At 42.9% G+C, this 25,120-nt stretch overlaps 1 protein-coding gene across 15 annotated transcripts in view; it reads right to left on the bottom strand.

Moving 5' to 3' along the window:
* Positions 1–251: 251 nt before the first annotated feature.
* Positions 252–25,120, bottom strand: part of FAM228B (family with sequence similarity 228 member B) — an 88,554-nt gene continuing 63,685 nt past the window's right edge. For 8 of the 15 annotated variants that reach the window (XM_030800252.1, XM_030800253.1, XM_030800241.1 and 5 more), the window contains 6 exons: positions 22,820–22,907; positions 22,569–22,725; positions 8,179–8,286; positions 5,442–5,579; positions 2,191–2,247; positions 252–533 (listed from right to left, as the gene is read on the bottom strand). In XM_030800252.1, the coding sequence (XP_030656112.1) occupies positions 497–533; positions 2,191–2,247; positions 5,442–5,579; positions 8,179–8,286; positions 22,569–22,725; positions 22,820–22,907 (585 nt within the window). In that variant the 3' untranslated portion in view covers positions 252–496. Of the gene's footprint in view, positions 534–2,190; positions 2,248–5,404; positions 5,580–8,178; positions 8,287–22,568; positions 22,726–22,819; positions 22,908–25,120 lie in introns of all 15 variants that reach the window. The other 7 variants (XR_004027043.1, XM_030800243.1, XM_030800247.1 and 4 more) reach the window with 7 other exon arrangements.

Raw genomic sequence — 25,120 nt, 5'->3', positions numbered from 1 at the left:
CTGAAGTGGATGGATCACTTGAGCCCAGGAGTTCAAGATCAGCCTGGGCAACATGCCTCAGCCTCCCCAAAGTGCTGGGATTACAGGCATGACCCACCTCACCTGGCCAACCCCAAATGAATTTTTAAATTTTCTAAAGAATGTTGGAAAAACCTGGGGAGGATATGTGGATGTGGCCATGAAGGGTGCATGACCAAAGGGAGCATACCTTAATTGAGGAACAAACCAAATATACAAAGATGGACACTTAGTGAGGGAGCTGTAATTATTTTTATTGGTTCGTTCAGCAGTATTTCTTAACTTCGGGGGAAAATACATGGTATTGCCATTTCTTAATTATCACAGACACTGAACTCAAAAATTAAAGGAAGTTTGTTGCAGATGCTTTTTTTTAGAGACAGGACAATTCTTGAGTGCCTTCCTTGGCCTTCACCCTGATTCCTGCGAGCAGATGACTTCCTCTGAAGCAGCCTGATTTTGTGTATCCTTTCACCAATCAAGGATCAGGGTGTGTGCTCCTTGGTTGCTGAAACCTTTTGAAGGTGACAAAAGGGAAGAGTTGAGTGTGGTATGGGGATGAGGGGCTTACAAGAGCAGAAAGCATTCCCCAGCTAAGCTGAGCTGATCCCCCTGAAGCCTGTCCTGCCAGAGCCAAGTGACTCATCTCTCAGGCAGGGTCTCTACCTAGGCCTCCTGCCTCAGCATTTCCTTGCGCTGTCTGGAGTCAGAAGCACTGAGAGACTCAGGGACATGGTTAAATAGATGGGGCGGGTCACTGATGTGTGACATGATTTGAGGGAACCCCTGTGGTCTCAGCTTTCAGATGTCAACATGTTTGGAGTACTAATTTCCACTTGGATTGTTGTGATTTAGAAAATACTAGGTTCCTTTCTTCCCTTTTCTCTTCAAACCTCTAAATCTCTATTCTGTGCCTCACTATCAGCTGATGATCTCGCTTCATTGAGAAAATGAGTAAACAGAAGGAAACAATCTTCCTTTGCAAAATCCACTGAGCTAGTTTGACCTACATCCATGTACTCGGCCTTCCCTCTTCATACAATGGATAGAGTGTCCTGTCCACCTGAGTCCAGGGTGCTGCCTCCTCACCTGTGGAAGGACTCTGCCCTTCTATTATGCCCCCTCTCTCTCCAGTATCATCAAATCTCCCTCTCTATGGGAGCATTCCCATCAGGAAACATACATGTTATAATATCAATATCGCTGATAAAAACATCCCTTGCCTCACCTTCTCCAGCCACTTTATAGCGAAACCCCACAAAAGCATTGCTTATTCTCTCTCCACATCCTCACCCCAATTCTCTCCTGAACCCACTCTAATCAGCTTTCATTTCAACTGCTCCTCTCTGATGAAAATCAGCAGTTACGCCTATATCCCCCCAGTCCTCATTTTACCTCCCTCTCAGCAGCATTGCCACATGGCTGGGCGTGCCCTCTTTTCTGAAACCCTTTCTCTACTGGGCCTCTGCAGCAGCACATACTTCTGCTTTGCTTCCTTCCATACCAGCCTCTCGCTCCATGCATGTTCCTTCACCAGCTCTGCCTCCTTGCCCCAACCTCTAAATCTTGGCGTTCTGCAGGACTAGCCCTCGGCCTTCTCTTTGACACTCACCCCCAGGTGATTGCATGATTTCACATAGCATCTATATGAGGATGACTCTCAAAAACCTGTCTCCACCCCCAGTCTCCCCTGAACTGCAGACCTGTACCTCCACCTGCCTACTGTATATCTCCTCCTGGGATGGGCATCTACAAAGATACTGAAATGGATCTAATTTTAGTCTCAGTATCTCTTTAGGTGATAGAGGCTATGTTCCTAAGTGAAGAATGAAGTAGTGGCAGTTCCATCAGATGCTTAGAGCCAGAGACAGTCCTAAGCAAACAGCTGGAAAAGAAATCCGGTGAGAAATTCCAAGCAATAGGAATTTTCTCTGAAGATCACTTGGAAGTGCCCCATGAGAAAAACCACTAGCTTCAAACCCCTGCCAAGCCCAGAGAATGCCTTACCCTAAAATAGATCATCATAAAACTAATAGGTAAGAACTTTCCTGCCCACCCATTGCTTCTCTTTCCTCCCTCCGACTGTGGACTCTGAAGATATCAGAAATCACAGTGGCAAGAAACAGGGTTAAGGAATAGGAGAGTAACAAGGGAAAGAGAGAAGACATCTACCTCCCTCTTCTTTCTTGTAGCTCCAGCTTCAGCAGCCCCAAACGGGGGGAGAGAGACCTTAAATGAAGATTGAAGCGTTGGTCATTATGTTATATAAGACTGACCATGTTAGTTACTGAACAGACTGTCTTCATAACCAGAGGCTGTTTATTATCTGAGAATGCCCAGGGCAGGGAAGAACCAACCCCAACAGAACAGGTTTAAATGGACAGTGAGGGGAAGAGTTCAGTTGCTCTAAAATCACACCCTACAAATCCTCCTTCGGTATTATAATGATTGCAATGAAATCAGCCCCAAACACGATTATTCCTCACTTCTGCACTTCTCTCCCTGCAAACCTGCTTTCCCCCTAGACCTCCCTAGGTCAGTGACTAGGACCACAATCCACCCAGGACCCTCCGCACTGATTTCTCGCTTTCACCCACTTCCACGCTGACAAACGAGCTCTGCCAGCTCCTCTCCACCCACGCTGGAGCCTGGAGCCCTCGCTCTCACCTGGCCTGGAACCCTCACTGCCTGACGGCCCCGCCTCGCTCCAGCATCAGCAGTTGTTTATGCAGCAGCCATGTTCTTCTTTGTGCAATGCTGATTAGATATGATTTCCCCCCTACTCCAAACCTCCGCACGGCTTCCCCTCACACTTTGAATTTTATTCTAACTCCCTGTCCCGGCCTATAACCCCAACCTGCCTGGCTCCTGCCTCTGCTCCAGCTTCACCTCCTGCCCTCTCTCAGCACTCACTATCTTCAGCCTCCCCACTTTTTCCAGCTGTTTCCTGAACACACCAGCCTCACTCCCATCTCAGGCTTTTGCCTGGGCCCATCCATCTGCGCAACACTCTTTCCCCAGATCTCTCCACGCCTCACTCCCTGGGTTCCTCAGACTGCTACACAAACGTCATCTCAGAAGAGAAGCCTCTTCTGACTTCTCCACCTAAAACAGTCCTCTTCATTCATCCCCCACCCTCCCACCCCACCCCCTCTACCTGCTTTGTTTTCCTTATTACTAACTCACGTGATGTTATGTGTTTATTTGGTTGACTATTGTCTATTTCCCCATCAAAATGTAAGCTCCAGGAAATCAGAGCCATCTCTGTTTTGTTTCCCACTGTGTCTCCAGCTCCTAAAACACTGCCTGGCTCAGAGTTGGTGCTTGTTAAAATTTTGAGGAAGCAAGCAAGCACATGGGAAGATACCAAAACATGGCAGTAAAAGGAGCTAAACACACAAAAGAAAAGGTTAGTAAATTTTCATAAATGAGTAAAAAAAGTAGCACCCCTGTCCTTTAGAGGTAGGAGTGGGGAAATGGAGAGACAGTCAGAAAGGAAGATGGCAAGATTGAAGGATACTCAGAAGACAGCCCATTCACATGCTGATTTCTAACTGAGAGTGGGGAGGAAGGCCATGACTTCTCGAATACACTCCTAAGAGGCTGACTCTGGACAAGAGAACTGGAGGGAGAAGTTCCACCTAGACTCAGAAATGGTAGGCTGGGCTAGCTCAGTCAAATGGCCACCAACTTTAACCATCATTACCTTAGGATGAGAAATCTATGCTCTGTAAACACCTATATCTATCTATCTATCTATATCTATATCTATATTTTTTTTGAGACGGAGTTCCGCTCTTGTTGTCCAAACTAGAGTGCAATGGCGTGATCTCAGCTCACCGCAACCTCCGCCTCCCGGGTTCAAGCGATTCTCCTGCCTCAGCCTCCTGATAGCTGGGATTACAGGACCCCATCACCACCACGCCTGGCTAACTTTGTGTTTTTAGTAGAGACGGGGTTTCTCCATGTTGGTCAGGCTGGTCTGGAACTCCCAACTTCAGGTGCTCTGCCCACCTCGGCCTCCCAAAGTGCTGGGATTACAGGCATGAGCCACTGCACATGGCCCAACACCTAATATTGCTATAAACTTTCCATTTTAAATGTTGGGGCTTTTTTCTTCATTTATTGCACATGCTGGGAGAGGAAGGAGTCATGCACCAGGGTATAAAATTGTGCTTTTCCATGGTCATTCAGACAGAATCAAGAACCCAGGTTCTAAATGTCTTTAAGTTCAGAATCCAGATCAGGGTCAGAAGAGGTTGACAGCTGCTGCTAGGGGCTGGGGGCTGCAGGGACAACAGCAGACGACAGGCATGGAGCTGACCGTGGAGGGCTCCCATCTGGGACCTGAGGATCCTTGGAGATCACGTAGGGGACTGACAGCAGAGCCTCAGAGCAGACGGGCTGGTACTGGGAGTTGGAGGGACGATCATATTTGCACAGAGAGGACCTGAAAAGGCATTGTCCTTTTATCTGTATCCCAGAATACTGTGTAGGGCCTCTCTGTAAGGATAGGGCCAGGGTTGCTCCTTGGCCTTGAGTTGGCGTCATGAGGAGTCCAGTATGAGCCTTGCAAACTTGTCAGCTGGAGACATCGGTGCCACCTCTTCTTTATGCCCCGCTGCTTGAGACACTGGGCAATGCCTCTAAATAATTCATTATTCTTCTTCTCAACTCTTCAAATGCAAGAAATTCCCATTCTTTTAGGAAACTCTGGATCTCCTGGTTACTCTAGGTCTTAATTAACTAGTCTGGGCATTCTTCTGGTTCCTCAGTTTCATTTTCCTCCTTTCTAGCATTTCTAGTAATTTCAGTCTGAAGTCTCACTTTCTTCCTTCTTATTCCTGAGTTTTCTCCCAGGATCCTTTCCACCAGTCACAGGGCCTACTCCAGGGTCCACAGAGAACAAGCCCTCGCTCAGCCCTAATGCAATCCAGGAGTCATAGGGTGCCGAGTGAGGAAGCGTGGGTGCTCCTCTCTGCTGCTGGCAATCTCTCAATATGGGGGCTTTCACTTCCTAAATTTTACTACTTGAATTTAGTATTGGTTCTTTTGAAAAGTTTCTACCTATCTTGACTGCCTTAAGGTTAACAAAATGTGGGGCCTGGCTTGGCTATGCTAAGTGGTAAATGGTAGAGGCAGGGTGCAGATGGCGGAACGAGAGAGGGGGTGGGGAAATCCTGGACGGCGTGGCCCACCCACCGGGGGCACCCTCATCGTGTGGCTCCACCAGGGGGCCAGGGCAGCCCTCTCCATTCCCTCTGAATAAAGGGCACCTGCCCCTCAGCTGCTTCTAACCTATTCTCCACTGCCTCCTCTCTTCCTGGAAGCCTGCCATACAAAGAAAGTTCCCAGCTGCTCAGATTTTGGTATCAGCGATTGCCACCTTATGTATGATGAAATGGGACAGTCCCAGCTCTTACCCAACCTGGTCTTCCTCCCGTTCCTGGCTGAGGCTCAAGGAAGAAAAATACCCTTCAGAGGTGGCCTCTTTGGCACTTGGATTCTTTCCCTCCTGATAACACAGCGATTCTCTTTCTAGAAAGGATGACCCTTTGTTTCTGCAGGAAGGAACCAGAGAGGAAGGGATTCTCTTAACTCTCAACTCAACTGTAGCACTTAATATTTTTATTTAAATTTGAAGTTGAGTTCTATGTGAATTTGTGCATTTTTATGAAACTAAACGTATTTACCTTTTTTGTGTGAAAATAAACCCAAATAAATAGTATTGCCTTGCTCTGGTCATAGTTTCATCTGTAATCTCTGTGCTGCTTAATCAAACAGCTTTGGGTCCTTTGGAGTGAATGATCCCTCACAGAGTTGTCCAGTTTGCCCTCCCCGAGAAGGTCTAACTCTGCCAAGGACAAATATGCCTTCTCCACCCCTGCTGCCAGAATTGGGATGCTTCCCTTATTCATGGAAGAGAATCCAGTCTTCCCCTTTCTTCTAGAGTGAGCCTAGACTTAAGCCTCTAGTCTAAAATATAGGAACCCACTACTCCAGCAATGCAATATCCTCCTTCACATGTGGGTCTCGCTCTGCTAGATGTATTTGAGAACAAAATCTCTCCTTTTATATCATTTATCAAAATTAAATTGAATTAAGATGCTGATTATCCTAAAATCTTACCCAAACAGGTCTATTTGAGACTCTGGCAATTAGGGATTGCAGAGGAACTTACTCCTTTGGACCCTAATATGCAAGAGTGATTCTCAATTCTATCTTTTCAATCAATCATTCTATCTTTTAAGGCCTTCAACTACCAAGGGAATAGGGCTTAGTTTGGACACTTCCTTTTTCCCCTCAGTTGTGGCTCCTATTCAAGAAACAACCCAGCAAATGGTTAAACCACACCTCAAGGACAATAAGCTCATGTTGGCCAACGCCCTCCCCAGCTGTCATCTGTTTCTACTGTACAACACTAAGGTCCTCAGGAGACAATTAGTCGTTCTCTCTGCTGGTCATACCAGCATCTCTAAAAGCCCTCCAGCTTCTGCTACAGCATCTCTAAAAGCCCTCCAGCTTCTGTTGTATTTATTCAACAAATTCTGAGCCTGTTCAGGAAAAGGAAACTACTGCAGCTTACTTCGGGCACTTTTTAGGAACAGAGAATTGTAAGCCGATCTCCTAGAAAGTCATATAAGCTCACTTTTCTTGCACCTTGCTAGGTTCGTTTATTATTATTATCAACAATTTTAATAAGGTATAATTTATGACGTAAAATTCACCCATTTTAAGTGTACAAGTCAATGGTTTTTAGTATATTTACAGAGTTGTGCAACCCCCATGACAATCTTATTTTAGAACATTTTCATCAACCCCAAGGCTCCATGCTCATTACGTCACTCTCCACTCCCATCCCCAGCCCTAAGCAACTACTATCTACCTTCTTTCTTTACAGATTTGCCTTTTCTGAACGTTTTGTATAAAAAAACATACTATATGTAGCTTTTTGTTATGGCTTCCTTCACTGAGTACAATGGTTTTGAAGTTTGTCTATGTTGCAGCATGTATCAGTATTTTTTTCCTTTTAATTGCCAAGTAATATTCCATTGTATGGATATACCACATCTTGTTTATCCATTCATCAGCTGATAGACAGTTGGGTTGCTTCCAGTTTTTTGGCTGTTGTGAATAATGCTGCTATGAACATCCGTATCCTAGCCTCTATGTGGATATGTTTTCATTACTCCTGAGTAGAAACCTAGGAGTGGAATTGCTGGGTCACATAATAATTTAATGTTTAACATCTTGAGAAACTGACAAGCTGTCTTCCAAAGTTGCTGCACCATTTTACATTCCCTCCAGCAATATCTGAGGGGCAGCACGACTTTTAACCAGATAGTTACAAGTTACGTAATTATGTAGAGAAATCTCTTAATTCTAAAACTAGTTAGCTGAGATGATTCCCCACATTATATACATAGTATTTGATAGTATGTACCATTCTCTGTTTATAACAACATCTTTCACTCTGGGTACAACATTGTAACAGCTACTACCCACCCAAACCAGTCCCAAACTCCATTTATACTACTCCAATTCAATTTTAAATCTCCTAAACTTTTAGCTTTAGTACAAGTTGTTAACATTTTTTTTTCCATTTCTGTGTTTGTTATTTCTGTATTAGCTACTTGTTTTGTTGTTGTTGTTGTTTTTGTTTGTTTGTTTTTCAGACATCGAGTCTTGTTCTGTCACCCAAGCTGGAGTGCAGTGGCACAACCTTGGCTCACTGCAACTTCTGCCTCCCAGGTTCAAAAAATTCTCCTGCCTCAGCCTTCCAGATAGCTGGGATTATAGTTGCCCACCACCATGCCTGGCTAATTTTTGTATTTTTAGTAGCGACAGGGTTTCACCATGTTGGCCAGGCAGGTCTCAAACTCCTGACCTCAGGTGATCCACCCACCTTGGCCTTCCAAAGTGCTGGGATTACAGGCATGAGCCACCGCACCCAACCTACTTGTTCTTTAAGACCAGAAAAGCCTGGGAAGTGTTGCCACCTCACCAGACACAGTGGTAGGAGATGCCCGGTGTCCTGCCACAATGGAGCCTTGTGTGTGCCTCAGCACCGTCTCAGCAACATGAAAGGATGGCAGGGGATGGCAGCACAGCCTAGCACCTTAGCAAAAGAAGAACAAAGCTATGGAAGAACAGACTTACTTGTAAATAACTGATTTTTCTTCTTCCTGGGATTCCAAAAGATAAGGAGCTCTTGCCAAGGGTTTCAAATCAAAACTACAGTCGTTAAAATTCACTTTCACCTTTAACCTTTAACAAGATAACAAGTGTGAGAAGGTTTTTTTGTTCTTTTTTATTGTTGTTTTTTGAGACAGGATCTCTGTTGCTCAGGCTGCAGTGCAGGGGTGCGATCACAGCTCACTGCAGCCTCAACCTCCTGGACTCAAGGGATCCCTCCCACTTTAGCCACCCTCCGAAGCAGCTAGGACTACAGGCATGCACCACCATGCCAAGGGATTTATTTTTATTTTTTGTAGAGATGGGGTCTCAATATGTTGCCCAGGCTGGTCTCAAACTCCTGGTCTCAAGTGATCCTCCTGCCTCGGCCTCCTAAAGTGCTGAGATGATAGGCATGAGCCTCAACACTTGGCGGTATGAGAATGTTTTGAAAACAATACTAGCTTACATTTATATAGGAAGTATTATTATACACTGACTGCGAAATATAGAGACAAAAACATCATTACTCCAAACTGGTATACATTCTTGGATGAAATCAGTTGTTTTAGAGTTTCTGAAACCATGATGGAGATTGATTTACTATTCACTGAGAACCAAGGATCAGCTAAGCAAAGTTTAAAGTACTACCTATCTACTAAGAGCTTAAACTCCAAAGTAAGAAGAAGTCACAGAAATTGTGTCATTTATAAGCATTATATAAAATGCTTTTCCCTAGAGAGAATCCAAACATTCCACTTCCCAGTCCTTTGCCATGGGGTGGCAGACAGGTACCTTAGAGTCCTTCAATTTTGCACCCACGCAAGGGTTGATTGGAAGGGTGATATTGGCCCTGCGTAGAACATACATTTTGCTGGCACAGAGAAAACATAGAATGTAGTATAGCAATGTATGAAATGCTTCAAGAAGAAAAGGAACCAATCACCAAGATAAAAAACCAATAAGAGCCTATCGGGAATGAACAAGCATATTGGGGGGAAAAATGGAAATTTAAGAAATTAAAATCTTAATATCCAACACAGTGAAGAAAGAATCAGCAAACTGGAAAATATATACAAAGAAATCGCCTAGGAAAATGGAAAATATAAAGGACATATTAAAAGATATTAAGATAATAAGAAGGCCTAATATATATATCTAATCTGAGCCCAGAAGCAGAATGCAAAGAATGAAAAAAAGCAATATTTAAAATGATAATTGCTGTATATTTTTCTGAACTGATGATAAACATGAATATAGAGATCCAGGAAGCACAACATATACCAGTAGGTTAAATAAAAAGAAATCCAGCTGGGTGCGGTGGCTCACGCTTGTAATCCCAGCAATCTGGGAGTCTGAGGTGGGTAAACCACTTGAGTCCAGGAGTTCGAGACCAGCCTGGTCAACATGGTGAAACATTATCTCTACTAAAAATACAAAAATTAGCTGGGTGTAGTGGTGCATGCCTGTAGTCCCGTTTACTTGGGGAGCCAAGGAATGGGGAATCACTTGAGCCCAGGAGATCAAGGCTGCAGTGAGCCGAGGTTGCGCCACTGCACACCAGTCTGGGTGACAAAATGAGACCCTGTCTCAAAAAAAAAAAAAAAAGAAAAGAAAAGAAAAGAAACCCATATCCAGATACCAGCAGTGAGAATGCAGGAACCTAAAGACAAAGAGATGATCTTAGCAGCAGCCACAGAAAAAGGACAGAAAATCAGAGTGACTGCAGACTTCTCAAAAACAACAATAGAAGCCAAATAACAAGAGAATTATGTCTTTAAAACATTAAGAGAAATAATTGTCAATCTAGAATCGTGTGCTTGGCAAATTATTTTCAAAGGTAAACAAACATTGAATTGTAAAGGCCAAACTTCAGAAAAAAGGAAAATGATCCCAGAAATTTGGTATAAAATGGAAAGAGGGACGGGATGCATATGGATTCCTTCCTCTTTGTAGCTGTCTCCAATACCTATATCTGCTATAGAACTGTACCGAACTCCTATTGGTAACTTCAGATGGGATGTTTCCTCTTGGATGTACCCAAACTAGAGGTCATTTATTAAATTAATAAAATTATAAAACAAAGCATTGAGTGATTCAAATCCCAAGAAACTGTTGTTCCTCCTTTTCTATTTTCATCCAAGTTCTACCTTTGTCTGCTTTCTATTAGGCTAAGTTAAATGACCCTTCTTTGTGTGTCCATAATAATATGTGCATATCACATTGTAATAGAATGATCTGCTTAAATATCTGTCTTCTCTATTAGATTGTGAATGTTTTAAAGGCAATTACAACTCAATACATGATTCTTTGATGCAATTAATTAATGTAATGTTATAGGATGAATTGCGTGCACCCCCAAAAAATCTTCAAATCCTAATCCCTGGCATCTGTGAATTTGACCTTATTTGGAAATAAGGTCTTTGCAGATGTTATCAGGTTAAAATGAGGCAATATTGGATTAGGGTGTTGGACCCTAACCCACTGATAGGTGTCCTTATCAGAAGAGGGGAATTTGGACACAGACACAGAGAGAAGACCATGTGAAGATGGAGACAGAGACTGCAGAGATAGGGCTATAAACTGAGGAACACCAAGGATTGCTGCGACCATCAGTAGCCAGGAAAGAGACAAGGAGCCTTCAGAGAGAGTGGCCCTGCCAGTACCTGGATGTTAGTCTTCCAGCCTCCAGTACTGTGGAGAATAGATTCCTGTCATTTCAACCTGCTCAGTTTGCAGTGTTTTGTTATGGCAAGCCCAGGAAACTAATACATACAATAACAATTCTCAAAACTTCAAGCTCCTCTCTGACTCTTAGTTCCCCCTGGCCCTCCAAATGTAGTCACCAAAATCTAGAATTCCCTTGTGTCATCATATCGATCTCTGTTTCACTCCTCTTGCCACCATCGTGACTGAGGCTCTTATTACCAAAAATGTGGATTCCTATTTTTTAAAAAAACTCTTCAGTGATCTCCAACCTCCAGTCCTATCCTATATCCAAACTGTCATATACCTCACATGTCAGATTAAAGTTTCTAAAAGCACCATCTCCAGCATCTCACCCCCTCCTCAGCTATCCTCACTGACTCCTCATTCCCTACATGATAAACTCCCAACTCTTTAGCTAGTATTGAAGGTTCTTTGCAAAATGGCTACAACCTAGATTCACAGACTTAATCAGTGACTGGTCATCCATTCATTCATTACACAGACAAGTAAACAGGTGCAAACTGTGTGATCGATGAAAAAGTACATTGTGGGACAAAAGAGAGACTAATCTGTACGGCCTAGTGTAAGGAGGTGGTTTGGAATGACTGCAGAGAGGAAGTTTTAAAGTGGCATTTTAATAGAGTCTTGGAAACAATGTTTTCCAAAAAAAAAAAAAAAAAGGAGGTTCAGAGAGAAAGCCTAGCATGTGTGAAGAATACCATTGATTCAGGTAGTTGTGGAAGACCTGGTATTGCTGGAGTACAGAGTAGAAGGGAGGGAAAAATCAGCCCAATCTTTTATGTCATTCCAAAAAGATCACATTTTAACTGAGGGACACAGGAATCACTAAAGAGATTAAGTTGGGCAGTAACATGACATGCCACATTTCACTCTGGTAGCACCACGTAACATAAGGGAAAGTGTGGCACTGTGTTTTAGAATGTAGGCTGTGGAGTCAGAGACCTTAGTTCAGTTTCTGAATCTACTGCCTTATGGCTATAAATAAGTGGTTTTCAACCTGGTATGTGTTGGAATCATCTGAGGATCTCAAAAAAAGACTGATGTCTAGGTCCCACCCTCAGAGATTCTGACTTCATTTGTCTAGGGTATGGCTTGGATATTAATTTTTTTTTTTTTTTTTTTGAGACAGAGTCTCACTCTGTTGCCCAGGCTGGAGTGCAGTGGTGTGATCTCGGCTCACTGCAACTTCCACCTCCCAGGTTCAAGCAATTCCCCTGCCCCAGACTCCTGAGTAGCTGGGATTACAGGCATGCACTACCACGTCTGACTATTTTTTGTATTTTTAGTAGAGACCGGGTTTCATCATGTTTGCTAGGCTGGTCTCGAACTCCTGACCTCAGGTGATCTACCCGCCTCAGCGTCCCAAAGTGCTGGGGTTACGGACGTGAGCCACCACGCCCGGCCGGAATTTTTTTTTTTTTAACTTTCCATGATATTCTGATATAAAGCCAAAGCTGAAAAATACTGCTATAAAATTGACAAGGTCCTTAAGTCATCTGTGTAACAGCACCTACCAAATAAAATTTCTATGAAGATGAAACAAAATTAGCACATGTTAAGAAGTGTATAACTCATTCTATTCATCAGCACATAAAATGTTCTCCAAGATAGACCATATAATAAGCCACAAAACAAGTGTCAGTAAATTTAAGAAAATCAAAATTATATCAAGTACTCTCTCAGACCACAGTGGAATAAAATTGTAAATCAACTCCAAAAGGAACCCTCAAAACCATGCAAATACATGGAAATTAAATAACCTGCTCCTGAGTAATCATCGGGTCAACAATGAAATCAAGATGGAAATTTAAAAAGTATTTGAACTGAAGGATAATAGTGGCACAACCTATCATAACCTCTGGGATACAGCAAAAGTTGTGCTAAAAGGAAAGCCTACATCACAAAGACTGAAAGAGCACAAACAAACAATCTAAGGCCACACCTTACAGAACCTGAGAAACAAGAACCATCCAAACCCAAACCCAGCAGAAGAGAAATAACGAGATCAGAGCAGAACTAAATGAAATTGAAACAAACAAACAAAATACAAAAGATAAATGAAACAAAAAGCTGGGGGAAAAAAAAGAAATGTATAACAGTGTCTGGTACATCGGAGCTCAATAAATAATAAATGTTATTATAGATTGGACATGAGAATGAGAATTTGGTTTATGGGAATGTTTAGGAAGGGGCAAATTATTATTATTTTTATCATTTTTGAGATGGAGTTTTGCTCTTGTTGCCCAGGCTGGAGTGCAATGGCACGATCTCGGCTCACTGCAACCTCTGCCTCCAGGGTTCAAGCGATTCTCCTGCCTCAGCCTCCTGAGTAGCTGGGATCACTGGTTTGTGCCACCATGTCTGGCTGATTTTTTTAGTAGAGATGGGATTTCACCATGTTGGCCAGGTTGGTCTCAAAGTCCCGACCTCAGGTGATCCACCTGCTTCAGCCTCCCAAAGTGCTGGGATTACAGGTGTGAGCCACCACGCCTGGCCAGAAGGGGCAAATTAGAAGGAGATTTAGGAATGGATATGACAGAGCCCAGTGCTGGATTAAGTAAAGGGATAATGAGCAATAAAAAAGAACCCTGATATTTCCTATAACCAGGAACACAAAAAAGCAAGTTAGATGCATAAGATGACAAGCATGACTTGCTCACTTTTGGATAGGTTGAATTTGACTTATGTGTGGAAAATAGACAATTGAACATTTGTGACTGGAACACAGAAGGCACACTCATCTTACTACAGTCTTCTAAAGACATTCCAGAACTGTCTTAGTGGTTAAGCACTTGAGCTTCTTCCCACTCTCAGACTCCTGGCCCCATCAGCACCTTCTGCATAAGAGTATGGGATGTAGACCCCAAGTGTTCAGGCTGGAGACTGAAAAGCGACACCACAATTATCTTCAAAATTTGAAAAATATATTGGAGAGAAGCTGTTCCTCTATAGGATATATAGGAAATTCCTCTATAAGAAATAAAAATACGAGCATGGTGGCCGAGTGCAGTGGCTCATGCCTGTAATTCCAGCACTTTGGGAGGCTAAGGCAGGCGGATCACCTGAGGTCAGGAGTTCGAGACCAGCCTGGCCAACATGGTGAAACCCTGTCTCTACCAAAAATACAAAAAATTAGCCGGGCATGGTGGCAGATGGATGCCTGTAATCCCAGCTACTCGGGAGGCTGAGGCAGGAGAATTGCTTGAACCCGGGAGGCAGAGGTTGCAGTAAGCCAATATCGGGCCACTGCAATCCAACCTGAACAACAAGAGTGAAAACGCATCTCAAAAAAAAAAAAAAAATATATATATATATATAAGCATGGTCTTCAGTGACTTCTGGCACACACTTGCTTAGAGTGTAAAGACTAAGATTCAGTAAAAGGGCTCATATAAGAAGCCAGTCACCCACAAACATGCCAGCCCCCATAAGGCTAGAGAAGTATGAGGTCACAGAAGATAATCTGACAATCATCTAAAAAGGACATTTTCTTTATCACATTAATCACCACCAGCACCTTAGTAAGGGTGGAAACAAACAGTGTGACTGGAACTCACTGTATGCCCATTAATGTGATTTGCTCACTATAAAATCAATATTCTAAATATCATCTTAATACATGATCAGAGTTAAACCTATTATCACGGTATGCCCATTAATTGCTCACTATAAAATCAATATTCTAAATATCATCATCTTAATATATGATCAGAGTTAAACCTACTACAAATAGACTCCTGGTTTGGATGGAACCTATTTAATTACTAGAGCTAGGATTATGATGCTCAAAGTAGACAAAGAAAAAGAACTAACAGCCATTGTTTCAAAATTCTGTTTTAAGGTTTATTTCTGTCTTATGTAACATTCAAAATGCCATTTGTGGCCACTCTTTAAAAATAACAAATGAAATGATTTTAGTTCTGCTGCCATTTAGGATGTAGAAAGCATCCTAAAATAGAAATAATGGTGCTCTAGAAATAATGGTGCTCTCACCCCAAGGGCAAAAAAAGGCCAGATAATCTACAAAAACATAACTTTTATTGAGCCCATCAGATCTCAAGGCAAAGAAGTAAACTGAATTCCAAAGACAAGTCCCTCCCACGAGAAGCAGGACACAACACCCACTTCGCCTTTGGTAGAACATGAGAGGAAAGGGTGGCTTCCTCTCTTTTTCCTCTCATGCTCTCATGCTCAGACAAAAAAAGAAAAAAATTGATGATTAGCTGGACTTTATTAAAATTTAAAATATGTGCTCTGCAAAAGACACTGTTAAGAGAATGAAAAGATAAGCCATAGACTGAGAGAAATTATTTGCAAAATATATACCTGATAAGGGACTTACATTCAAAATATACGAAGAATTCTTAACACTCAACAATAAGAAAACAAACAACCCATTTTAAAAATGATCAAATGATCTGAACAACAGACACCTCACCAAAGAAGATATACAGATGGCAAAAAAACATGTGAAAATAGTATATGGCAAAGAAACACATGAAAAGCTGCTGGAGGCAGAGCAAGATGGCAGAATAGAAGCCTACACCCTTTATTCCCCACACTGGAACAGCAAATTTGAACATCTATCTGCACACAGAAAGGCACCATCACAAAAACCAAAAATCAGGTGTGCAATCACAGTACCTCGTTTTAACTTCATATCACTAAAAGAGGCATTGAGGAGAGCAGGAGGGACAGTCTTGAATCACTGATGCCACCCCTCTCCTATTCCCCAGTCACAGCCGTGTGGTACAGAGAGTTTGTGCATTTGGGGAGGGTGAGCCCAGTGAGTAGGGGACTTACGTTGAATTCGGTTCTGCCCTGTCACAACAGAGAATAAAGCCATGCTGGGCTCAGCCAGCACCCGTGCAGCAAGCGAACATTTGGACCAGCCTTAGCCAGAGGGAAAGTGCCCATCTCAGTGATTGGAACTTGAGTTTCTCTACAAGCTTCACCATTGTGGGCTGAAGTACCCTGGGCTCCTAAGTAAACTTGAAAGGCAGTCTAAGAACACGGACTGTAATTCCTAGGCAATTCCTCATGTTGGGCTGAGCTCTGAGCCAGAAAACTAGGGTGGCACGTGACCTAGGGAGACACCAGCTGGCATGGCTAAGGGAGTGCTTACTGCATCCCTCCCCCAACCCCAGGCAGTGCAGCTTGCAGCAACTCCAAAGGTGACACCTTCCTTCTGCTTAAAGGGAGGAGAGTGAAGAGTAAAGAGGACGTTGTCCTGCATTTTGGATACCAGCTCAGCCACAGTAGCATAGAATAGCAGACAGGGTCCTGCGGTCCCCATTCCAGGCCCTAGCTTTGGGACATTTCTAGACACATCCTGGGCCAAAAGGGAATCTGCTGCCTTGAAGGGAAGGATCCAACCTTGGCAGGATTCATCACCTGCTGACTAAGGAGCCCTTGGGCCCTGAAAACCACCAGCAGCGATACCCAGGGAGTACACCGGGGGCTCTGGACTCTGAGATATGCTGGCTTCAGCAGTAACCCAGAACATTCCCAGCTGTGGTGGCTACAGTGAAAGACGCCTTCTGTTTGAGAAAAACAGCGGAAAGAGGAAAGGGAACTTTGTTTTGCACCTTAGGTCCCAGCTCAGTCATAGTAGGATAGAGCAACAAGCAGGCATTTTGGGTCCCTGAGTCTGGGCCTGGGCTCCTGGACGGCATTTCTGGACCTGCCCTCGACCAAATGGGAGTCCATTGCCCTGAAGGGTGAGTCCCAGGCCTGGCAGCATTCACCACAAGCTGAAGGAAGAGCTCTTGGGCTTTAAGTAAACATCGGTGGTGACCTGGCAGAATCCCCATAGACCAGTGGTGGTGGTGACCACAGGGAGAGGATTCTCTGCCTGTGGAAAGGGGAGGGAAGAGTGGGAAGGATTTTGTATTGTGGTGTGAATGCCAGCTTAGCTGCAGTAGAAAAGACCATCAGGTAAACTGCTAAGGTTTTTTTACTTCAAGCCCTGGCTCGCAGACAGCATCTCTGGACATGCCTGGGACCTGGCGGAACTCACACCCTGAAGGGAAGGGCCTTGCGCAAGACCTGGTGTTGTACTGTCTTCAGGTCTGACCCAGTGCGGCACCAGTAATGGTGGCCACAGGGGTGCTTGCATCATGACACCCCCAGCTCCAGGTGGCTCAGCACAGAGAGAGAGACTGTTTGTTTGGGAGAAGGTGGGGGGTCTCTGCCTAGTAACCACATAACTCTTCTGGATCTTATCAAAGTCCACCAAGGCAATATACCTCTATGAGTCTGCAAAAACCACAGTATTATTGGGCTTGGGGCCCAAATCCCTTCAAACACCTGGAAAGCCTTCCCAAGAAGGACAAACCCAGAATGTAAAGACTACATTACCTAACTCTTCAGTGCTCAGACACTGACGAATATCTATAAGCATCAACACCATCCGGGAAAATATAGGCATACCAAATGAACTGAGCAAGGCACTAAGGACCAATCCTGGAGAAACAGAGATATATGACCTTTCAAACAGAGAATTCAAAATAGCTATTCTGAAGAAACTCAAAGAAATTCATGATAGCACAGAGAAGGAATTCAGAATTCTATCAGATAAATTTAACAAAGAAATTGAAATAATTACAAAGAATTGGCTGGGCGTGGTGGCTCACGCCTATAATCCTAGCACTTTGGGAGGCTGAGGCAGGCAGATTACCTGAGGTCAGGAGATTGAGACCAGCCTGGCCAACATGGTGAAACCCTGTCTCTACTAAAAATATAAAAATTAGCCAGGCACAGTGGCACACACGTAGCTACTTGGGAGGCTGAGGCAGGAGAACTGCTTGAGTCCGGGAGAGGGAGGTTGCAGTGAGCTGAGATCATGCCACTGCACTCTAACCTGGCTGATAGAGCGAGACTCTGTCTCAAAATAAATAAATAAATAAAAATAAAAATACAAAAATTAGCCAGATATGATGATGCGTGCCTGTAATACCAGCTAAGTCAGGGAACTGCGGCAGGAGAATCGCTTGAACCCAGGAGGCAGAGGTTGCAGTGAGCCGAGATTGCACCACTGCACTCCAGCCTGGGGGACATAGCAAGACTCCAACTCAAAAAAAAAAAAAAAAAAATTGTCTTGGGCCACACAGAAACACATAAAATACGCTAACATTAATGATGGCTAATGAGCTAAAAAAAAAAAAAAAATCACCAAAAAATCTCATAATGAGGCCGGGTACAGTGGCTCATGCGTGTAATCCCAGAACTTTGGGAGCCCGAGGCAGGTGAATCACCTGACATCAGGAGTTTGAGACCAACCTCGCCAACATGGTGAAACCCCATCTCTACTAAAAATACAAAAAATTAGCCGGGCGTAGTGGTGGGTGCCTGTAGTCCCAGCTACTCAGGAGGCTGAGGCATGAGAATCACCTTAACCCAAGAGGCAGAGGTTGCAGTGAGCCAAGATCGCGCCACTGCACCCTAGGTGACAGAGCAAGACCCTGTCTCAAAAAAAAAAAAAAAAAAAAAAAAAAAAAATCAAGCAGAAATTCTATAGTTGAAAAATGCAACTGACATGCTGAAGAATACATCAGAGTCTTCTAATAGCAGAATTGATCAAACAGAAAAAAAGTATTAGTGAGCTTGAAGACAGGCTATTTGAAAATAGATATTCAGAGGAGACAAAAGAAAAAATAAAAAACAATGAAGCACATCTGTAAGATCAGGAAATAGCCTCAAAAGTGCAAATCTAAGAGTTATTGGCCTTACGGGGAGATAGAGATAGAAGTAGAAAGTTTATTCAAAGGGATAATAACAGAGAACTTTCCAAGTCTGGAGAAAGACATCAACATTCAAGTAGAAGAACGTGGTAGAACACCAAGTAGATTTAACCCAAAGAAGACTACCTCTAGACATTTAATAATCAAACTCCTAAAGATCAAGAATAAAGAAAGGATCCTAAAAGCATCAAGAGGAAAGAAACAACATACAATGGGGCTCCACTATGTCTGGTGGTAGACTTTGCAGTGGAAACCCTACAGGCCAGGAGAGAGTGGCATGACATATCTAAAGTGCTGACATGGCCAGACATGGTGGCTCATGCCTGTAATCTGAGGATTTTGGGAGGCTGAAGCAGGTGGATCACTTGAGGTCAGGAGTTCAAGACCAGCCTGGCCAATGTGGAGAAACCCCATCGCTATTAAAAATACAAAAATTAGCTGGGTATGGTGGTGCACAGCTGTAATCCCAGCTACTTGGGAGGCTAAGGCACAAGAATCACTGGAACCTGGGAGGCAGAGGTTGCAGTGAGCTGAGATTATGCCACTGCACTCCAGCCTGGGTGACGGTGAGACTCTGTCTCAAAAAATAATAATAAAATAAAATAAAGAAATAAAGTGCTGACAGAAAAAAACTTTTACCCTAGAATAGTATTATCCAGAAAAAAAAAATATCCTTCAACCATGAAGGAGAAATAAAGACCTTTCCAGACAAAAAAAGCTGAGGGATTTCATCAACACCAAACCTATCCTATATGAAATGCTAAAGGGAGTTCTTTAATCTGAAAGAAAGGGATGTTAATGAGCAAGAAGAAATCATCTCAAGATACAAAACTCACTGGTGATAGTAAGCACACAGAAAAGCACAGAATAATACAACACTGCAATGGTGGTGTGCAAACTACTCTTATCTTAAATAGAAAGACTAAATGATGAACCAATCAAAAATAATTACAACTTTTCAAAAAATAGATAGTATAATAAAACACAAAGAGGAACAAGAAGTTAAAAAGCAGGGAGACAAAGTGTAAAGTTTTCACTAGTTTTCTTTTTGTGTGTTTGTATATGCAATCAGTCTTAAGTTGTCATCAGTTAAAAATAATGGGTTACAAGATAGCATTTACAAGCCTCATGGTAACTGCAAATCAAAAAACCAACAACAGATTTACAAAAAATAAAAAGAAAGAAAGCAGGCCAGGCACAGTGGCTCACACTCCCAATGCACACAGAAACCAATACTATGGCATTAGATTTTTGAGAGAAGAAAGGCCTTATTACAAATCAAACAACAAGCCGGGCGCAGTGGCTCACACCTGTAATCCCAGCACTTTGGGAGGCTGAAGTGGGTGGATCGCCTGAGGTCAGCAGTTCGAGACCAGCCTGACCAATATGGTGGAACCCCTTCTCTACTAAAAATACAAAAATCAGCTGGGTGTGGTGGCATGTGCCTGTAGTCACAGCTACTCGGGAGGCTGAGACAGGAGAATTGCTTGAACCTGGGAGGTGGAGGCCACTGCACTCTGACCTGGGCGATAAAGCAAGACTCTGTCTCAAAAAAAGAAAAAAAAAAAAACTACAATGAGATATCATCTCGTCCCAGTTAAAATGGCTTATATCCAAAAGTCAGGCAATAACAAATGCTGGCAAGGATGTAGAGAAAAGGGAATGCTTGCACACTGTTGGTGGGAATGTAAATGGATACAACTACTATGGAGAACAGTTTAGAGGAGCCTCAAAAAACTAAAAATAGACCTACCACATGATCCAGCAATCCCGCTGTTGCATACATACTCAAAAAAAAGGAAATCGGTCTATTGAAGAGATATCTGCACCCCCATGTTTGTTGCAGCACTGTTCACATTAGCCAAGATTTGGAAGCAACCTCAGTGTCCATCAACAGATGAATGGATAAAGAAATGCACAATGGAGTAATATTCAGCCATAAAAGAATGAGATCCTGTTATTAGCAACAATATGGATGGAACTGGAGATTATTGTGCTAAGTGAAATAAACCATGCATAGAAAGACGAACATCATATGTTATCACTTATTTGTGGGATCTAAAAATCAAAACAATTGAACTTATGGAGATGGAGAGCAGAAGGATGGTTACCAGAGGCTGGGAAGTGTATTGGGAGGGTAAAGGGTAAGTAGGGATGGGGTTAATGGGGACAAAAAAAAATAGAAAGAATGAATAAGATCTCGTATATGATAGCATAACAAGGGGACTATAGTCAATAACACTTTAACGTACATTTTAAAATAACCAAAACGTATAACTGGATTCTTTGTAACATGAAGAATAAATCATTGAGGGAATGGATACCTCATTTTACATTATGTGATTATTATGAATTGCATGCCTGTATCAAAACATCTCATGTACCTCATATATATACACCTACTATGTACCTACAAAAATTAAATTTAAAAATTAAAAAAAAGGTATCAAGACTCCTATTCCTATAGTAAGCAGAAATCTGCTGTCATTGGAAGACAGACAGGAAACTGCCATCCAAGAACAACCACAGATACAAGGTCAAGTTTGGCTGCCACAAGCATAAGAAAAAGGAACCTCAGGAAAGTCCTGCTCCTGAGGCCTAAGCACATAGGGCTTGTCTAAAACTGAAGCTCCATGAGAAAAACACAGGATATTCCTCTGCCTCCACTAGGAGCCTTGCAATAAGCAACATGCAACAGCAGTATACTCCCATGGGAGAGGGAAGAGCATGGAGAGAGCACCCCTCTACTTCTATGATGCCAGCTTGCATGGATAGCTGAAAACTGAGGAAGGAGCAGAAACACTTGAGAAAATCCCTCTGGCACCCCACCCCCACTCTAAGCACAAGGAAAAGCAGCCTAACCACTGGAGGTATTCCAGCCTGTGATGCACTAAAGGTAACAATAGCAATAACGATACCCAAACCCAACTCAACTCCAACTAGATAAGGCTAATCCTCCACACTAATGCTTGACAGAAGAGGCATATCCATTTCTAGACATAAATACTCCACATACACCATTCTTTTACATCAAATATCTGGCACTCAATAAAAACTTACAAGACATGCCAAAAAAAGCAAGGCAAAACAAGCCATTGGCAAGAGATAAAGCAATCAAGAGAACTAGATTCATAAATGACCCTAATGTTGGAACTACCAGATAGGGAGTTTTAAATAATTAATATGGTAAAGAATCTAGTGGAAAAGGTGGACAACATGCATGAACAGATGAAGAATTTCAGAATAAAAACTATCTAAAAATGCAAATGGTAATGCTAGAAATTTGAAAATCATGATATCAAAGATGAAGGGTTCCTTTGATGAGCTCTTCAGTAGACAGGACACAGCTAAGGAAGGACAGTGAACTTAAAAACAAGTCAGAAATCATCCAACTTAAAAACAAATAAGGAAAAAAAGAGTGGAAAAACAGAACAGAGTAAGAGCTATGGCACTGTGAGACATCAAGTGATCTAATATACATATAATTGGAGTCTCAGAAGGAAGAAAAAAAGCAGAGAGAATAGGAAATAAGACATATTTGAAGTGATAATGGTCTAGAATTTCTCTAAAATAATAAAAGACATAAAACCACACATACGAGAACCTCAGAGAACATTTAGAAAGAAAAAAACAAATATAAACAGATCACAATCTAGCTAACGAAAATGAAAGAGAAAGAGAAAAATCTTGAAAGTACCCAAGAAAAAAGAAACATCACATACAGAAAAACAAAGATAAGAAGTATAGATTTTTCACTGAAAAATGAAATTTTCAGAGTGAGACTGTCTCAAAAAAAAGAAAAACGATAATTAAAAAAAATCATAACTATGAAAAATTTTATATCAGTCTCAAGAATTTTCAAAGTCCAAAAGGTTCTATAATTTCTAGTATATTAACCATTACCTTCTCCTTTTACAAAATTCACTTTCTATGTATCTTGTAGGCAGTTTCAGCCACTCGTTTGGAGTCATAAAGTGCCTTGAATTAGAAATTTGTGGGAATTTGTAATGCAGCTGAGCTTTCTCAACTTCTTTGAATTCCTTTATTGAATATATTTTGCCTGTAGGAAGAATAAAAATCTAAATTAACATCCTTAAATGCATCTGCCATTGCTCTTGGGCTATGAAATCACATAACAATTAGGAACTAAGTACCAGTCTCACACTGAAGAAGAGTTCTTTTTTCATTATCCTTGTCATATTGTGCTTTTTTCAAAGGGTCACGAAATGGTGGGATGGTAACCTACAAGAGAGGCACTTGTTTAAGCACTGAGTTGTAAGTCCGAGTAGTAAACATTTTCAGTCTATTCTAAGCATCCACATATGGATGGCTCTTATGCAGAAGGGTAAATAATATGGTATTTACAAATAGCAGGCTTACCATTATATTTATTTAATATATTACAAAGAGATGGGGGTATATCAATACCTCTCTTAAGGCCCTCCAGTCAAAGAGACAAAGTTAGCTCTTGTTTCAAAGTGTGAGTTCAATCTTCAAAAATTATTTTATTGTTATCATATGTTCCCAAATTTAAAAAATTCCTTTCCCATGCACAAAAGAAAAAATATATCCATATATTCATCTTAATCCCTAACATTGATAATCAACAACATAACTAACATTACTCAAAACTTAACCAAGTTATTCAAAATATAGACCATTTGTGAGCCAAGATATGGAAGCACTGAATCTATGTTAATGGCCAATATTATCAATATCAAAATGACAGTTCTACATATGAAAACAGGATTCATGAACAGCAACATTCACCATTTAGGCCTAGTCTGTGAAATTCTACCACAAGCTTAAAAGGTCACCCATGTATCTTTCTCATGCTCATCAGGCTAGTTTTTCAGGGGTAGTTACAATACACATCATGACTATTAAACGGTGATCAGACTGCCCAGTATAATTTTGCTTTTACAGAAGTTATGAAGAGTGCTACTCATAAAATATTAAGAAAATATTAACTCGCTATAAAAAGGAACAAAAACGCAGGGCGCGGTGGCTCACACCTGTAATCCCAGCACTTTGGGAGGCCGAGGCGGGCGGATCACAAAGTCAGGAGATCGAGACCATCCTGGCTAACACGGTGAAACCCCGTCTTTACTAAAAATACAAAAAATTTAGCCAGGCGTGGTGGTGGGCACCTATAGTCCCAGCTACTTGGGAGGCCAAGGCAGGAGAATGGCATGAACCCGGGAGGTGGAGCTTGCAGTGAGCCGAGATTGCGCCACTGCACGCACTCCAGCCTGGGCGACAGAGTGAGACTCCGTCTCAAAAAAAAAAGAGGAACAAAAAAAGGTACTATCATTTTCAGGTATTTGTATGTGACCTATTCATATACGAAGAGCAGATCAAATTTTAAATGACATTGGACTCTGCTGCTGCAGAGTTATTGTGTTCCTTTGGAGGTGTCAGAGACTTGCTTTTTCACATTTCTTGTGTCCTTACATTGACATCTGTGCATCTGGAGTAATGGAGGCTTCTTCCTGTTTTTTGGATTTGCTTCCTTAGGGGAGGACTTTTTCCTGGAGATGTGTCTATGGTGTTGGATGGGTAGGACACTTTGGCTTTGATCCTGGGTGCGTGCAGCAGTATAGTCTCCGTATTTCTTCAGCTGCAAAGAGCGTCAGTGGTGTCTGTTTTCCTCAGTGGCTTAGGGTACAGTTGTTGGAAGCTGTGGTGAGGCTTTGAGGCGGATGGGGACACTAGGAAGGCCAGTCCCCAGCCTCAGTGGAAGCAGTGGCAGGCTAAGGGTGCCTGTCCTTGGTCCTCAGAGCAGTATACAGTGGCACCGGTGTTACGGGTTCAGGTGGGCCAGTTCTTGGGTCTCCAGGTGGCTTGCTTGGGTGCATGCAGTGGCCGTGGTTGGCCAGGTGGATGGGCAGGTTCTTGAACCCCTGGGCAGTGGTCATGTCGTGGGCAATGGCAGTAGCAGTGACGAGACAACCCTTTGTCTCCAGAGTGGTCCACACGGGTGTTGGCAGTGGCTGCAACAGGCTGGGTGGGCCAGTCTCCAGACCCCCAGTTGGCGCGTGCCGGAGGGTGCCAGCTGTGGTGGTAGCAGCAAGCTTGTGGGCTCTCACCAATGGTGGTGGATGGGGCAGGGCGATCCCCCAGCCCCCTGCAGAGTACTCGGGTGGGGGTGCTGGTGGCTGTGCTGTGGCCCTGCTGCTGTGGAGGGTGGGGTTGCTTTCAGTGGCAGCAGGCATAGGCAGGCAGTTAGGGAGTGTATGTTTCAGCCTAGGTGATGCTGCAGGTGGGACCTGTCCTCTGGGCACAAGAAAGTGAGCTGTGGCCCCCGTGCTGAGGTCAGCAAGGTTGCTGCCAGCTGCTCACACCTCAGCCCTCTCCATCTCCGGGCAGCCCCCGTGTTAGTCTCAGGGCCGAGCAGGCTGCCTCACCTCCCTCTCCTTCCTCACCTTAGATGTTTCCTTGTCACTTCTCTGTGG

This window comes from Nomascus leucogenys, chromosome 19 (assembly GCF_006542625.1).
Source record: "Nomascus leucogenys isolate Asia chromosome 19, Asia_NLE_v1, whole genome shotgun sequence".
Lineage (NCBI taxonomy): Eukaryota > Metazoa > Chordata > Mammalia > Primates > Hylobatidae > Nomascus > Nomascus leucogenys.
The sequence above is the reverse complement of the archived record's forward strand: the minus strand, read 5'-3'. Positions and strand labels throughout refer to the sequence as shown.